This window comes from Leptonychotes weddellii, chromosome 8, assembly GCF_054177405.1.
Source record: "Leptonychotes weddellii isolate Sample4059 chromosome 8, ASM5417740v2, whole genome shotgun sequence".
NCBI classification, from domain to species: domain Eukaryota; kingdom Metazoa; phylum Chordata; class Mammalia; order Carnivora; family Phocidae; genus Leptonychotes; species Leptonychotes weddellii.
In genome coordinates this window covers 9,918,947-9,935,919 of record NC_138376.1, presented here as the reverse complement: position 1 = coordinate 9,935,919, position 16,973 = coordinate 9,918,947, and the positions used below count along the sequence as shown (strand labels likewise).

Sequence of the window (16,973 nt, the reverse complement as noted above, 5' to 3'; positions counted from 1 at the left end):
CACACCCACGCACGCACACGTACACACGCATACCCCCGCACGCACTCCCACACACACGCACACCCACACACACGCACACCCACACACACGCACCCCCCCCCCACACGCACACATGTACTTTGACCCTCACAGGTGAGTCCTAATTGAGTAAAGCTCTGGTGTCAGTTGGTCAGAGCGCCCCCTCAGCCGTCAGCCCGGCCCCTCAGCTCGGGATGTCCCTTTGTGACTGAGCGCTGGAGGGAAGAGTTGAGGGCGTAGGGATGACCCCTCCACCCCCTTGCTCCCTGGCATGCACATGCGGCCCGTTTCCCACGTGTGCAGCCTGGAGTTAGAGGAGAAATCCGGGGTGCTCCTCGTAGAGCAGCCTTCTGTCCCCGAGTAACTGCAGGAGCCTGGCTTGCGTGCTTTTGTTCAGGTGACCGCCTTTGCAGGTGGGGTGTCAACGTGTCAGGTCTTTCCTCCTACCTCCCCTGTCCCCTCGCCCCAGAAGGGCCGGCCCAGGGCTCCAGCTCTCGTTTGGTGCTGACCGCGACCTTCCGGGAATCGTAAGATACCTGATCTTCCTGGGCCCTGTTGTTCATTTGGAGGCAGTCACGCCCACTCTCTTCTCAGCAAGATTGGGAGAAATGAAAGGACAATTTAGAAACCACCAAATCCCGTTATTTAAAGACTGAGAAAATAAGGTCAGTAAAGGTAAATTGCAGATTCCTTTGTAACTGCCTGATGGAAATGACTAGAATCTGACCTTTCATCCTTCACCCGCATCAAAGATGGGGGCCAGAGGGTATGTTGATTTTTAACTTCAAATAGGATTAATTTATCTGGGTCTGCCTGAAACCGAAGGATGGACGTGCATCGTATTGAGGGTGGGTGGGCGGTAGGGGGTACAGTGTCCAGGGGGTGCTCTCAGAAGGGGCTTTGCCCTGTTTGCGCTGATGCACTCGGAGGCACTAATCGCCGCTCTTTTTACTACGAGAGCCCCTTCCCTGTTACCTTGCATGAGGCCGTGTGTCCTGGCTGTGCTTTGTTAGAGCCCGAGACAGAGCCTCCGAGCCTGGGCCCGTGCACTTCACCTTGCCAGCCTCGCGCTTGCATGATGGCGGTGGCGCTGTCCCCGTCACGCGTGTGTGCCGCCCTGGGCTTGTCGGGGGGCGGTGGCAGGTAACGTGGACAGGAGCTCCGTGTCCTTAACCTACCTCTTCAGTTTAAATGCACTAAAAGACCGTAACACGTTCAGGATGGTAAGACCGATGACCTTAGGCCCCGGGAGAGGGTTTTGAAGTGTTGGTTTCCAAGAGCGTCCCGAGGAGGTCTTTACTCTTCGGAAGTTTGTGCGGTCAGTAAGCCTGCAGCAAACGCAGCCCCCTTCCTGATCTTCCGTATCGTGCTGAGGCTGAGCCCGCACCGTGGAGGATGATCGCCTCGCGCAGACTCGCTTGGTGGGAAGGTCCTCACAATCAGCTGTACCCGGGTTGCCGAAAATGTCTTGGCCTCAAGGATTCAAAGAGGAGGTTTAAACTGATCAAAGAATTGGGAGTAGTTTTGTTTTGTTTTAAAGTTGTGGAAAATGAAATAGGAACATCCAGAAAGAAAAAAAAAGGTCAGAAAATCACCTCCACTGTTAAGAATGTTCAGGGTTTTAACTGTGCTCATCAGGTCACGCTTCTAGGTGGAATTGTACGTGTTGGTGGCGTGTTATTTGTGACTCAGTTGCCTGTAGTGGGAGCAGGTGCTTTCAAAGGTTTAGGGACTCCCACCTGAAGCCTGCGCTCATGAATTTGGGTCTCACCCTTTCTCTAATAATGCGGGAGCCTGCCATCCCAGCAGGCCTTCGCCCCCGGAACTCACTGCCCTTCTGGTGCAGTTGTTCATCTCAGGCTCTTTGGTTTTCAATCCAAGTTTTAAAGTTCAAGCGGGCTCTGCCCAACCAGCACATGTTTCTCCTGAGCACCCCCTGAGCCCCTCCCCAGCTCTTCTGGGGTCTGAAAGGATGGGCCGGGGCTCCCGACTCAGCAGCTCCCTCTGGTGGGAGACCAGAGCTGACGATGGGATTTCCGGTTGTGAAGGGAGGACGGCTTCTCCGCCTCGAACCGCCTCATGGCCATGTGTCTGGGGGAACGGGGCTACAGGTGATGGGTGGGTGGTGGTGGGCGAAGAAGAAGCTGCAGACGCCCCACCTCCTGCGGAGCTAGGCGGTTGTGGGGGCGTGGGAGGCAAAGGCCCAAACCCCTGCCAGAGCCAAGAGAAGGAGCAGCTTGGAGAGAGGGAGTTTCTCAGTCCAGTGTGTGATTGCACAGCAGAGGTTCTGCGACACACACTACCTTCGCGTTAGTCCTCAGTGAATTAAGTGACCTCTCGTGCCCCGGGCAAGGCTGGGCAAGGACTTCCCCAGGGCCCGCGCCAGTGAACCAGACCCGCCGCTTCGCGCGCTGGCTGGCTGGCCCGGGCGTTTTGTTAAGCTGAAACTCAGGGTTTGCTGCTGCTTGATAAGGCAGTGGGTGGGGGTGAGGCCCTCAGTGGCCAGGTGACACAGTGCTGTCCGCAATTCCAGTTGAGCATTGGACCCCTGAAGACAAGGACAGGCCAAGGAGTAGGCAAGGTTGCCTGCAGACAGGTGAGTCTGAGGTTGCTGGTCCTGTTCGGTCCCTACCTAAGGACACACGGCACCGTGGATGGAATGGACAGATGGGTGTCCGGGTTGGGCCAGCTTGTCAGCTGCATCCAGCCTCTGCTGGGTGGGCCGTGGGGTGCAGGAAGAAGGAATACGATCCATGAAATATGCCTTTTCCAGGCTCCATAACTTACTTTTTGAAATCAAGGTCATTGTTCTGATGAGTCCCGAGGGAGATGGCTTTAGACTCTGAGCTTGTGATGTGGACATGCAGTATAGAATTTGGGTAGCTAGCTGCTCTTGAAGAGGGCTTTGTAAGGACGGCGAGGAAGGAAAGGACTAGAGGAACTCTTTCTGGTAGAGCTGGGCATTTGGCTGCACATCTTGGCAGTAACCACTGGTATTCAAGGTGACAGAAATAGGTAAAGAAGAGGGGGGATCTTTTTGCCATTGAAGGTGGCAGAATCCTCTAGAATTCTGCCATGCAGGGGATTGACCTGCCCCTAGCACGCCGGGAGAGGTCATCATGTGCCCCCAAGATGGCAGATGGATGGACTGAAGGCCTCTGCGCTCTTCTTTGAGGTGGGGTCTGAGAGTTCCCCCTCTGGCTGGCCAATCTCCCGCGGGTGCTCTGGGAGGCGGGGCGCGGGCTCCCACCCTCGAGGACCAGGTCAGCATCCGCGGTGGGGGTGGTTAGGCTGTGGAATCCGCACTGTTGGGGCTTGGCGAAGACTTGCAATAGGCTGTCCTCTCTATGGTTAAGCAAAGACCGAAGGCCTAAAGGGCGCTTATTCCGCTTCGAGGATCCTGGATCCCTGAGGCCTCTCTGTCTCTTGATGATGGAAAAAAATCTCTCTGAGCCACAGCAGGATTTCACTGTTTCTGTTTTTCTAAATGGTTTGTTTTGTGTTTAGTTAATGGAAGCATTTAAAAAAAAAGAGATCTTTGTATTCCCCGCTTTACCTCCTCTTCCCGATCAGTGGTACTCACTAATCAGTGGTACTCAGATCAGTGGTACTCACCATGGGAAGTTTGTCTGCCCCACCCGCAGGTTGTATGAATGTATTTTTCACCTACTGTTGCCGGGCTGCTAGTTGTTTTGTTTTAATTTACCGTTCGTTATTCCAGATTCCTCTGCCCCCCAGCTGATCTGGTCAGTCCTGCTTCTCTGTAGGGGCGATGAGCAGTGTACCCCCCGGGCCTGCCCTGTGGTCTCCCCAGGGTTGCCCCGGCCCCTCACTGAGTCCACACTGGCTCCCCAGAAACCTGACTCTAGACGCCCTGGGGTTGGCTTACGGAACACAGCCTCATCCCAGGAAGTTAGGGCTTTCATTGGACTGTGTAGAGTCAGTGACATATGAAGAAATACGCTTCTTGCTCCATTTCCAGAATTGCCTACTGATAGTTTGCCTCCGTGGTTCTCAGAGTATGTTCTGAATCGGCCCCGGCATTGCCCGGGACCTCGTTAGAAATTCGGGTTCTCGGGCCCCATCCCAGACCTAGTGGCTGAGAAAGCTCGGGTGTGGGGCCCAGTGATCTGTTTTGGGGACAGGCCCTCCAGTGGATTCTGACAGCCCTGGTTTGGATACTGATGGGAAAGTTCTGGTTTTGTTTTTGTTTTTCCCCATGTGGGCGAAGTGCATTTTCCTGGGCTGGGCCCAGGCCTTGGGCAGAGGTCACTTGGACTTAGGCCGTGTCCTGGGGAACCTGACTCTGGCGAGGCAGCTTCGGGGCCCATGGGAGCCGCATGTCTCCGCCTGGCAGGACAGGGTGCTTGTGTGTGACTGCAGCTGGTTGGTCAGCTTCCCTGACTTGGGAGCATAGGCTCCTTCGACCCAGTCACCTCCTCACAGGGGTTACTGATTGGTGAGAGGAGATCTCTTCCCGGGGATTGTGTAATTTTTAGTCAGCCTCTTTTGGAGGTGGTGGTGCTCATGGAACCTTGGAGTCCGTGTTCGGAATTCATGTTGCAGATGACATACTGAAGCCCAAGATGCAAACGACCTGTCAGAGGCCACCGACAGGTAGAGCTGGGACGGGACGTCCACCCCAAAGCCGCGTCCCCCACAGCAGCTCTGGGCTGGGCCCTTCCTCATCCTTTGGAAGTGACGCGTTTCCGGTGTCCTCCCTTCACTCTCCGGTTTCGCTTTATAAACAAGGGTGACTTCTGTGTGTCCCAGAATTACCGCCGCGTCCAAGCCGTGCAGAGGGGCTGCTTGGCTCACCCGGTTCCCATAGAACCGAACGTGGAGTTTGTCGGGGGTGGGAACACAGGAGCTGTCCGTGCCCGAGAGGGCGGGCGGGCGGGCACCCTCTGCTTGGCCGAGAGACGAGGCGCATCCCTGTTCCCCGGGGCCCCGTCTGCACGACCACAGGGCAGTCCGAGGCCAGCCACTGGCAGCCACGTGCCTGGGCCTGCCCTGTGACCTGCATGGGAGCCGGGCCACGTGATTGCGCTTGCTCTTTTCTCTTGTGGTATTTTCGTTTCCTTCCCTTTTTAGCACCTAGATTTAAAAATTCTGTGGGCAGAGCCTGCTGCTCTGTGGAGCACGCAGAACAGTAGACTCATCTTTTCTTGGAACGGGGTGTGTGTGTGTGCGTGTGTCCGTCCGTCCATCCCTAAATGGGCACAGGGGCTTGCCGCTGTAAATGTCCTTATTAATCTGTGACAGGTGACGGCAGGTGAGTGCACAGGTCGTCATCGTGAAACATTGATTTCCTGGAAGTGCCCTTAGCAGGGACGTGAAAGCCACCCAGGAAACCATGCTGCGGGCACGCGGGCAGGCGCCATGTTTTTGTGCGGCAGGATAGGCACGTGTTTGTCCGAAGATCCCGAAAGCGAGTGTCTGAGACCTGAGTTCACGGTGCGCCCTCGTCAGGGAGCCCGTGTGGCCGCTGCGGCCGGCTCTGCTGGGCCCCCCGCGGGGAGGGGTCGCCCTCTTGGAAGGTACTAATTCTGCTTCTCTTGTCCCTCCCAGGTTTCGAAGGTAAATGGAGTCACTCGAATGTCATCTCTGGGTACAAGTGCAACCAGTGCCAAAAAGATGCGCGAAGTCAGACCTTCACCGTCCAAAACTGTGAAGTACACTGCAACGGTGACGAAGGGGACTGTCACATACACCAAAGCCAAGAGAGAACTGGTCAAGGAAACCAAACCCAATCACCACAAGCCCAGTTCCGCTGTCAACCACACAATCTCAGGGAAAACTGAAAGTAGCAATGCAAAAACCCGCAAACAGGTGCTATCCCTCGGGGGGGCGTCCAGGTCCACCGGGCACGCCGTCAATGGCCTCAAGGTCAGTGGCAGGTTGAACCCAAAGTCATGCACTAAGGAGGTGGGGGGGCGGCAGCTGAGGGAGGGGCTGCGGAACTCCAAGAGGAGACTGGAAGAGGCACAGCAGGCCGAGAAGCCGCAGTCCCCGCCCAAGAAGATGAAAGGGCTGGCCGGCTCTGCCGAAGCCCCCGGCAGGAAGGCGGCCCCCACGGCGCTCGCCCCCGCGGAGAAGACTCTGCTGCATGGGCCCGTGAAGAAGGAAGTGCCCGAGCGGAGCCCGGAAAGGAGCCGGCCGAAGCGGGCCACGGCCGGCAAGAGCGCGCCGGGCAGACAAGCACACGGCAAGACGGACGGCGCCTCCTGTGAAAATCGTTCTACCTCGCAAACGGAGCCCTTGCACAAGGCGCACGAGGCGGCGGCCAAGCCCGACAAGGGGGGCGGCCGGGCCGGCTGGGCGGCCATGGACGAGATCCCCGTGCTCAGGCCGTCCGCCAAGGAGTTCCACGACCCGCTCGTCTACATCGAGTCGGTCCGCGCTCAGGTGGAGAAGTACGGCATGTGCAGGGTGATCCCCCCTCCGGACTGGCGGCCCGAGTGCAAGCTCAACGACGAGATGCGGTTCGTGACGCAGATTCAGCACATCCACAAGCTGGGCCGGCGCTGGGGCCCCAACGTGCAGCGGCTGGCCTGCATCAAGAAGCACCTCAGATCTCAGGGCATCACCATGGACGAGCTCCCGCTCATAGGTGAGCGCCCCCCCCGGCCCCCCAGGCTGAGACGGGGAGGAGCTCGCCCCGGGCCCCCCAGTGCCGCAGGCCGGGGCCTCCCCCTCCACACGGGAAGTTAGTTGGTGGCTTCCAGCCTGGAGCCCGGGAGCCCCGCTCTGGGCGGGGTTGTTTCTCTGGAGGCCTGTAGATGCTTGTCTCTGCCCTGTGTCCTCACGTGGGTCTCCGTCCTGAGCTTATTTTGGCATCACTTTCCCGTGTCTTAAGGACTTCATGAAGTCACAGTGGGGTAGGTGCTATCCCTGTGGCGAGGGAGTGGGGGGGAGCATCTGAGATACTCGCTTTATCTTCGTCATCTCTTTATAAAGACCGTTTCCCAGTCCAGTCACTCCTGAGGCACTGGGAGATAGGGCTTGAATACTTGAATACGTGGGTGACACAGGCCAGCCCACTTCTCTCTGTGTCCTCCTCGCTTTTCCTTGCCCATCACTTTTTCTAGTGACCAGCGGGGCCCTTTGAGAGACCCCAGATCAGGGGACGGGTTTAAGTTTCTCTCAAGAGCTGGGACCACTCCAGAGCTCATCTCGGGGGCCCCTGTGTGAGTGAGCATCCCGGCAGATGTGGGGGCCCCGGCCACAGGCAGAGCCCACGTGTCCGTTGTCCTCCTCGGTGCTGCTGCTTGCTCCTCGAGCATCCCTCGTCTGTCTGGTGGGATGAGCTGGGTCTGCAGAGTGGGGGCTTCCTTTGGGGACAGCCAGGTTAAGGGAGGTCGCGCACAGCCTCCCTGGTTCAGCTCCAGACCTGTGAAGTGGGGCTTGTTGTTGCCTCATTTCCGAGGTCCCGAGTGTGCAGAAGCGGGGAGGAAAAGAGCCATTTTAGCCACCCAAGTGTCAGGAGTTGGCAGGAAGCTCAGGCTCCCTGCAAGATGGAGGTCTCATTATTCTCTCAGCAGGTGCCTGCCACGGCTAATGCCTGAGTGGGAATCACTTAATTTGAAAAAGTCCTTGGTTTTGGGGTCCGCGCTCCAGGATGGCACGGTGTCAGCTGACGGCATGGGGCTGTGGGAACGGGCTGAGCAGGTGTGAGCAGTCCGTGCGGGCTGTGCCCTGGGTGTCCTCAGAGCAGCCCTAGGCCCTCCCGGTCGTGGTGAGAGGTCTGAGGGCCCCCTCCCCCCACCATGCTGGGGGACCGTGGGCCTTCTGGGGACAGGTGAGGCAACCGGGTGATGTCATAATGGCAGCCGGTAACCGTTGGTTCAGAGTAGGTTTTCTTTTCTTTTTTTTTTTGAAAGTTTTTTTTTTTTTTTTTAAAGATTTTATTTATTTATTTGAGAGAGAATGAGAGACAGAGAGCAGGAGAGGGAGGAGGGTCAGAGGGAGAAGCAGACTCCCTGCCGAGCAGGGAGCCCGATGCGGGACTCGATCCCGGGACTCCAGGATCATGACCTGAGCCGAAGGCAGTCGCTTAACCGACTGAGCCACCCAGGCGCCCCTGAAAGATTTTATTTGACAGAGAGAGACACAGGGAGAGAGGGAACACAAGCAGGGGGAGTGGGAGAGGGAGAAGCAGGCTCCCTGCCGAACCGGGAGCCTGATGCGGGACTCGATCCCGGGACTCCAGGATCATGACCTGAGCCGAAGGCAGTCACTTAACCAACTGAGCCACCTAGGCGCCCCCAGAGTAGGTTTTCTTAACCTCGAGCCCTTCCCGTGCCCCCCAAGGCCAGGTGGACGTGTCCCCATGGTGTGTGTGTGCCTGGTTTCCTGATGCATGCAGGTGTAGCCCCTGGTCTGTCACCATCTGTGAAAGGGGTGCTGGGCCAGCCTGTTACTGTAGAGGCCTCGGGCCCTCGTCTGAGCTTGGCCTCCCCACTGAGCAAGGGACTACATGGTTTTGTGGCCACCTCGCAGAATCTGCTCCTCCTGCGTCAGCCCCTTGGGGAGCAGGGGTGCGGGAGGCGCTTTGCCACTTGGCAGCCCAGCAGCCCTGCAAATGGGCCGATGGGAGCGGGTGAGGGGTCCACGAAATGATGCATTTCCAAGCAGTGTGTGCATTTTCAGGTGCTCCTGGATTCTAACGATCTACAAAGAGAAAAATACGAAAGTTATGGATTGCTTTTCTAATCCGTCTGTGCCGAGAGTGGCTGGGGTGGCTCACGTCCCTGTCCACCTCTGCTAGTCCACAGCGTGCCACCAGCCTCCGCCCTCCCAGGTCTGAGCTGCAGACCTGGAGTGAGGGAGGGGCGCTCGGCCTTTGGCCTCTCCTGGCCAAGGGCAGGGCGAGCTTCCTCTCATGTGTGCAGCCTGTCACCAGGCAGAGCTCCTTGACGTGCAGGCTGCCACACTCCTGTCCCCTGGTGTCACAGAGGGGCTGGGGGACCTGTTCCCCCATGCATCCCCGCCTGTCCCCCCCTCCCCCCCGGCGGTCACGCAATGCCCGGCTTGCCCTGCACTGGGATGCTGTTCTCAGGCAGCCCTCAGACACCACAAGAGTTTGGCTTCTTTTACTTTGGATAGAAATCAGTCCCCACCCTCCAATGACCTAAAACTTAATTTTTACTTTTCTCACCTAGCATTTTGTTAGGTATTTACCTCCCAATAGTCAGTGGATGGTTATTCTGGAAGATTTTGTCCTCCTTGATTGTCTAGAGGGAGGTTGCCTTCCAGGTCCCGCGTAGACAGCCCCTCTGTGAGCATTCAGGCATATTTGGTTTGGACGTGCATGTGTACAGGTCTGTGATTTGGTCAAGGGGTGTGGTGAACACTAGCTTCCAAGGTAAGCAGTGTCTTGGTGGGCACGGACCACGAGAGCGGAGGGACAGACAGGACTGCTCTCTGCCCTCTCAGATTCTGCCCCTGGCCCTGGAGATCCACTGGGATTGAAAACCAGTTAGTGTGTGTGTGTGTGTGTGTGTGTGTGTGTGTGTGTGCGCGCGCGCGTGCTCGGAGGGCCTGGGGACAGACGGCACGTGCCGCACATGTCCGCTTTGTGACCTCACTGCTGTTGTGGGTGACGTTGGGACACAGGTGCCTCAGGGTGGCACAACCCAGCCCCTGCCTCCATCTCGGGATGAGCGCCGCTTCTGATCTGGTTGCACCCGCCTCCTGGGGTGCGAGAGGGGGGTGCAACGTATGAGCTGCCCCTGCTGGGGAGGGGGGCCTGCCCTCCTTCCATTCAGGCCTCTGCTTACACCCAACTCCCTGGGGACACCTTGTCCAAGCGTCGCACCTGAGCCGGCAGACCCCGCAGCTCCCCAGCCCCTCTGCCGACTGTCGTTACCCCCGCGGTGCCCCAGACTGTCCTCGCCCGTCTCTGCAGACTGAGCTCCCCGAGGGCCAGGGGGGATTCCATTCGTCGCTCTGGCCCCGGAGCCTAGTGGCGTCTGTGGCACAGAGTGGGCGTCCCCGGGCTTACCGGTAGACGAAAAAGGTCTTGCGCACGGTCCTTTTCACTGACTGCCCTGTGCTTTGTCCCCTCACCGTCCCAGGAGGCTGTGAGCTCGACCTGGCCTGCTTTTTCCGGCTGATTAACGAGATGGGCGGCATGCAGCAAGTGACTGACCTCAAAAAATGGAACAAACTAGCAGACATGCTGCGCATCCCCAAAACTGCCCAGGACCGGCTGGCCAAGCTCCAGGAAGCCTACTGCCAGTACTTGCTGTCCTATGACTCCCTGTCCCCCGAGGAGCACCGGCGGCTGGAGAAGGAGGTGCTGATGGAGAAGGAGATCCTGGAGAAGCGGAAGGGGCCCCTCGAGGGCCACACGGAGCACGACTACAACAAGTTCCATCCCCTGCCCCGCTTCGAGCCCAAGAACGGGCTCATCAACGGCGTGGCCCACAGGAACGGCTTCCGCAGCAAGCTCAAAGAGGTGGGCCAGGCCCAGCTCAAGACGGGCCGGCGGCGACTCTTTGCTCAGGAAAAGGAAGTGGCGCGAGAGGAGGAGGAGGACAAAGGCGTCCTCAGTGACTTCCACAAGTGCATATACAAGGTGGGCCCCGGGCGGGGCTGGGGGGTGGGGGGCAGGACGCGGGCCCGGGGCATGTGGCTGCGGCGGCCAGCTCTGTCCCTGCCTGGTGGCGAGGCCGTGGGCTTCCGATGCCGCGTTCCCGCGCGGAAGCCTGGGGAGGCCGGCTGGCTGTGGATTCGGAGCACTCGGGAAGTCACCACTCTGGCTGCCTTCGGCCACGCTTCTCTTTGCCCTCGGCTTCCGTTCTCTGCTCCTCTCTGGAAGGCAGACCGGGCTTGCCTCCACCGACTCTGTCCTCCTAGCCCGAGCGGGACTCCGTCTCCTTCACCCCGGTCCCCCTCAGGGGCACTGGGGGTGGGCAGGAGCCTCTTTTATACCTAAATATTGCATGATAAGAGAAACAGAGGTGAGGTGCGTGGAATAAATCCCGGAGCACTTTTTGGGTGTTTCCTGGATGTGTGCAGGAGAAGCTCTTGTCAATTGAAGCCACTCGTTAAGTCCGGTGACTGAACCGCCAACTCGGGAAATGACATGTTTTTTACTTCCGTTACTTAAGGACAGCTCAGTGAGAACGAGGCGAATCTCAGTAGGGTTTTTCTGGAATCGGGCCCCGTCACCGACCATTGTAGAGTTCATCACCATCTGGCGGTGGGTGAGGTGGCCGCGGTGATGTTGGCAGCCCGCCCCAGCTTGGGGGGGAGCTCCTGGTTCTGCGGGCCCATCCGCCGGGTGGGTGTTGACCCTTGCGTGCAGGTGTCCCCTTCTCGAGTTACAGGCGCTGTGCTTTTTAGTTGATGTAATATCCCGCCCCTCCTGGTAGTTGGGTTCTTACCTTGTCAGGAACAGCATATCTGGAGGAGTTTGGGGTCGGAGGGAAGTACTTTGTGTAGGTAGAACCCCACGCAGTCCCTGTAGCTGCCAGAACTCGTGTGCTGATGGTGTTGATCGTCCTTCCAAAGGCAAGAGGGTCTGCTTCCCATTCTAAACCTGTTACTTTCCAAGGCGGTGCCCCCGTGTCCCCTCGTGAGGGGGACCTTCCCTGAGCACCTCAGGTAGCAGCCACCTTCTCCTGCCACTGCGGTCACTCCCTGCCTCCTCAGCGGCCCTCACCACCTTCCCAGGGGCTGTGTCCCACAGGCCAGAGACCTTGTCCACTTGAGCACTGCTCCATCTCCGGCCCCTAGAACGCCGCCTGGTAGACAGTAGGTGCTCCGAGAGCACCTTTGCAGTCGAGGGACAAGAAAAGCACAGCTCTCACGAAGCCTCTGTAAAATGATGCCTCCCCTCTGGTCGGGGAGCACGGGATCGAAAGTGGGATTCGCTGACCGAGACGGCGGCGAGCACATCCTCGTGCATGTTCCTGGGCAGGGGCCAGGGTGCTGGGTGCTTTTCCCGTGCGGTGTGCGGGGGGCAGCGTGGTCTCTGTGGCAGAGAACCGCCAGAGTGTGTCTGCCGTCTCGCCTCCGTGAGGGGAGGCTGCTCACCTGGCTGGCTTTCAGGAGGGGGACCCTCGGGGTGTGGAGGGCACCCCACGTTTCTTCTAGGCCCTCCCCCATCCCTGGTCCAGCCCGTCTGGATGCCGTCAGTCTCTCCCCTGCCCCGAGCCCCTTGTCCTGCCCCTCAGGTGGGGTAAACCGAGGGGTTCTGCCTGCCTCCCCATAAAACAAAGGGTGCTCCCACGCATCACGGGGGCACCTGTCTGAGGCTGCCTGGTGTGCAGCCCCCATTTCTGCCGGCTCAGAGGTCTGTCTGCTGCCGGCACGGCGAGGGAGGCGGGTCCTCCGTCCCCTTCGGTTGGCACAGGTTTTTCTGCCTTCTCTGCTCACGTCAGCTCAGGTCGCAAAGCGGCCTGCGGTCATGGGGAGGCGCTGGGACGCGGTGCGGCCTCATTTGGGGTGGGGGCTCCGCTAAGTTTCTTACGCTTTACTCTCTTTGTTTTCAGGGAAGGTCTGTTTCTTTAACGACTTTTTATCGAACAGCAAGAAATATCATGAACATGTGCTTCAGCAAGGAGCCCGCACCAGCTGAAATCGAGGTGAGTAGGGGGGTCTTGGACGTGGCGGGGAGGACGCCGGGCCGGGCCCCAGGCCTCCCAGTGCCTGATGGACCAATGGGCCGTCGTCGGGGGGGGTCTGCTGCCGGGGGCAGGCAAGCCGCCCCTGAGTCTGCCCTCGTTCAGACCCAGAGGATGTGTACGGAAGGGGGCGTGCCTCCCCTGCTTCTCCCGGACTCGGCGGGGTCCGTGAGACGCCGAGTCGGGGGTGAGCTCCAGGCGCGTCCCCTGCCCGGTGGCCGCTCCTCACCCCGTCCTCTGTGTGTCTGTTATGCAAGAGAATGTTTGGAATCCCTGGAAACCACAGTTGTGCGTTTTCTCCTCTGTTTTTTGTTTAATGGGATTGGCAGATTGCCATTTTTGTGCTTCTGCCAACTCTGTTCTTTGGGTTCGTGTGAGGTTGGAAAGACAGGGAGCACTTCTGTGCCCAGACCAATTAGGGGGGGTTTCTGGGTGAGCCGCTGCGGCAGGACAGGGACCCGATCTGTTTGTTCACCTCCCCCGGCCGGGGTCTTGCTGCTGGAGCCGGGCCCTGCCCAGCGCTCGGGCCTGTTGGGGGCAGGTCGCCGGGCTTCTGTGGCTGGTCCGGGGCCGCCGCGAGTGGACGGGGTGCAGACCGCGTCTTTCTGTCGTCCAGCACAGGGTGTGCCACCTCCCTGGATACGCCCGTGCTGGCCGCGAGGGGCCCCGCTTCCTGGGCGGGGACTTGAGGACAGTCGCCGGACAGGCCAGGTCAGAGCAGGACGCCCGGTCCCCACACTGCGGCCGTGTGGAGCCACCCCTCGGACAGCACCCGTTGGAAGCCGCCCTGCTGCTTGGCTTCCCAGCTAGGGGAACTCTGTGTCCCGGTTTGGCCCCGAGTGTTGTCTTTCCCTCAGGCCTTAGGTCTCCGCCGGTCGCCACGGGCCGCCCCAGCTCTGTACCCTGGGCGCCGCCTTTGAACACCTCACCATGGCTGGACCCCGGCCCACCCCCCAGCTTTGGCCCCACCGAAGCCAAGTCCCGTCAGCCACGACGGGCCCTGATTCTGGGACACGTGTGGCTGTCACCGTTGCTTCCAGAGGGCTCGTGGCATCTGTGGGAGAGACGTCCGAAGAAAGGGGTGGGACCCTTTGGGGTGAACAGCTGAGCTGCAGAGGGAGGCCCCAGCTGTCCAGCACAGGTCCCCGTGGGAGCCTCCGAGAGTACAGGGTTTGCCACTGCGTGTGGCACGAAGGACACCCAGCTTGTTCTAGTCGTCTGCTCAGGAGTATTCCTTCTCTCAGAACGTCCCGCTTTGTCTTCGGTGTTCAGCACGTGCGTGGTATCTGAACGCGAGGGGAAGGTCTGCTCAGATGCAGACCTCCGGCCTGAGTCTGTGTGGCTTCTGGATCCTGCGAAGAGGGCCGGGTCTTCCTCTCAGCGGGTGGTCATCAGCTCGGCGGCGGGTCCCCGTCCGCGGGGCGTTGCCGTCGGTCTGTGCGCCTGGCGGCAGGGTGCGTCCCCTCACACAGGCTGCGACCCCAGAGTCTCCTTCGGGGAGACGTGCTTAAGGAGCCCAGACACTTAACGGGGTGGGATTTATTCTTGGGGCCTTCGACCTCTCCAGGCCGGCCCCCCCCTTTGAAAAGCCAGGAGCACCTCTTTGAGCCGAACCGTACGCCGTGACAGCTGGTGCTTGTTGGCTCGGCGTCCTCCTCCAAGTGTGCCCAGATCAGGGAAGGTGAGGCTCTGCTCCCGGAATGAAAATTTAATGACAAAAGTGCTTCTGAGTTGGGGGAGTTGCCTGAGCAACTCGTTCAGGCAACTGGACCTGTTGGCAAAACTCGTTCCTGAGCCCTGCACCCCTGCTGTGTGGGTAGGACTCGCTGCTGTCACCTGATAGGCGTTTAAAGCTGACGGTGTGACATCCCCAACACCCTGTCTGATCTGGTTGGCCTGGTCCGCGGCCCGGCTGGATGTCGTCCTCACTGCTGGTGATTCTAGCCTGCGGCCGGGGCCCACGGCCCCGCAGAGAGGTCAGGATCCCTGGTGGGGGGGGTGAGGGCGTGAGGTGTGCGTCGTCGAGGTGCCGGACCCGGAGGCCGTGTTCATCAGTCTGAGGATGGGGGCACGTCTTCGCTTCGCTCCTGCCGCTGCGCCCCCTACCCCCCACAAATGACTTCCACCGTCGCCATTTCTGAGCGTATGGCTGAGTGACGTTAAGTGCCTTCACGTTGTTACTTAGGCATCGCCACCATCCGTCTCCAGAAGTTTTCATCTTCCCACACTGAATCTCCTTCCCCATTGAACACTAACACCCCGGCCCCGGTCCCCGGACGCCAGCATTTTTTCCCTCTGACCCTGACGATGCTGAGTGCCTCCGCGCACGTGGAATCCTATGGCGCTTGTCCTTTTGCGGTTGGTTCATTTCACTCGGTGTGATGCCTTCAAGTTCACGGTCGTAGCCTGTGTGAGAATGACCTTCGCCTTGAAGGCCGAGTCCTCTGTCGTACGGATTTTGTGCGCCTGTGCACCCTGGCTGCTCCCACTTAGCTGCTGTGAACACGGGGTACAGGTCTGCTCGAGCCCCTCCTCGGTTCTGGGGACCCGACCCTCGCTGTCCTTCTCTGAGCTCTGCCGGGGGCTCTTGGCGGCGGTCGCGTGGCTGGGCCCTCCATGGCCCGTGGACGTCCCCGTGGCGTGTGCACAGCGGGGCCGCTCACCAGGCCTCTCCTCTCCCCGCAGCAAGAGTACTGGAGGCTAGTGGAAGAGAAGGACTGCCACGTGGCCGTCCACTGCGGCAAGGTGGACACCAACACCCACGGCAGCGGGTTCCCAGTGGGGAAGTCAGAACCGTTCTCAAGGTAACGGGGGGCACGCTCATTTGTGTTTTGGGGACCAGACGGTGTTCTTCCCCGCCAGTCTGTGATGCCGCTCTGCTTTTCCTCTGCAGGCATGGATGGAACCTCACCGTCCTCCCCAATAACACAGGGTCCATCCTGCGTCACCTCGGTGCTGTGCCTGGTAAGCCTGACGTGGCCGCTGTCCTTGTTGTTTTTGAGAGAGAGAGAGCGGGGTGGCGGGCAGAGGGAGAGCCCGACCCGGGGCTCGATCCCACGACCACCCACCCACCCCGAGATTGTGCCCCACCCCCCCAGGCACCCCGAAGTGGTCGCTGTCTCTAGGGTCCTGAGGCCTCTGCCTCCGGGATCTTGCAGAGCGGGCGTCACCCCACATGACCAGATGGGACAAGTTACCGTGCAGAGTAGAAACTTTGGTCTTTAGAAAAAGAGAGGAAAAGGACCGTTGAAGTCCATCAAAAGGTGGGAAGGCGAACCAAATGATAGAATCTAGAAGCTGGGCAGACACATAGTGGCCAGCTTTTCATCTCGAAATTGGTATTTTCGAAGCTAATTTCCTGACTCCATAGGGCTCGTCCAGGCTCCTAAGTGATTGATTGTGGATAGTAGGGACAGCAGGTGTCCCTGGGGGTTGTGGTCACTGAGGGCTGGGCCCCCTGGAAAAGGCGGCCCCGGGGCCCTCCACACACTGGTGGGGGCGGGTGGGTCCTCAGGGCCTCTGCAAGCGGTTCGGCTTGGCACGTCTGCTGTCCGTTCTCTGTCCTGAGGTTCAGCGGGCCCTGGCACGTGGCAGGTGGTTAACGGACAACAGTCATCGTGGTCCTGCTCCTTGGGCCATCTTGCTTCCCGACTTGACTCCCAGATTCAGATGTGTGGTGTTTTGTTTTTTTTTTTTTAGATTTTATTTATTTATTAGAAGACAGAGCCCGAGCTGGGGGAGTGGGAGAGGGAGAAGCAGGCTCCCCGCTGAGCAGGGAGCCCGATGCGGGGCTCGATCCCAGGACCCCCGGGATCATGACCTGAGCCAAAGGCAGACACTTAACGACTGAGCCACCCGGGCGCCCCTAAGATGTTTTTTAATACTGTTTTGTAACCGCGTCTACCTTCTTGGCTTCTCTGTGTAGCAAGGAGCACAGGTACCTTGTTCTCACTGGTGGTGTCGGATTTTGAATCCTTTTTCTTTTTTTCCTCCCCGTTTGGGAAGAAGACGGATTTCGCATTGCCCTGACTCAGAGGCCCCGGCGCGGTTCTCTGTAACACCTTTTTCTTCCTCTGCAGGAGTGACAATTCCCTGGCTAAACATTGGCATGGTCTTTTCTACCTCATGCTGGTCTCGAGACCAAAACCACCTTCCCTATATTGACTACTTACACACTGGTGCTGACTGCATTTGGTGAGTACGTCTGTCACTGGGGCACTTGGGTGGGGCGGGGAACCACGATTCTGGAACGTTCTGATGCCACCTCTCCCCAGGCAGTCGACAGCCCTGGGGAGCTTGCCTGTGTGTCGGTTGGTCCGC

General features: G+C 59.2%; 1 protein-coding gene across 4 annotated transcripts in view; it reads left to right on the top strand.

The window, feature by feature from the left end:
* JARID2 (jumonji and AT-rich interaction domain containing 2) overlaps nt 1-16,973 on the top strand; it is a 153,719-nt gene that overhangs the window by 124,860 nt on the left and 11,886 nt on the right. For all 4 annotated transcript variants that reach the window (XM_081827650.1, XM_081827652.1, XM_081827651.1 and 1 more), the window contains 6 exons: nt 5,590-6,631; nt 10,098-10,600; nt 12,522-12,614; nt 15,339-15,457; nt 15,547-15,617; nt 16,733-16,847. In XM_081827650.1, the coding sequence (XP_081683776.1) occupies nt 5,590-6,631; nt 10,098-10,600; nt 12,522-12,614; nt 15,339-15,457; nt 15,547-15,617; nt 16,733-16,847 (1,943 nt within the window). The remainder of the gene's footprint in view (nt 1-5,589; nt 6,632-10,097; nt 10,601-12,521; nt 12,615-15,338; nt 15,458-15,546; nt 15,618-16,732; nt 16,848-16,973) is intronic.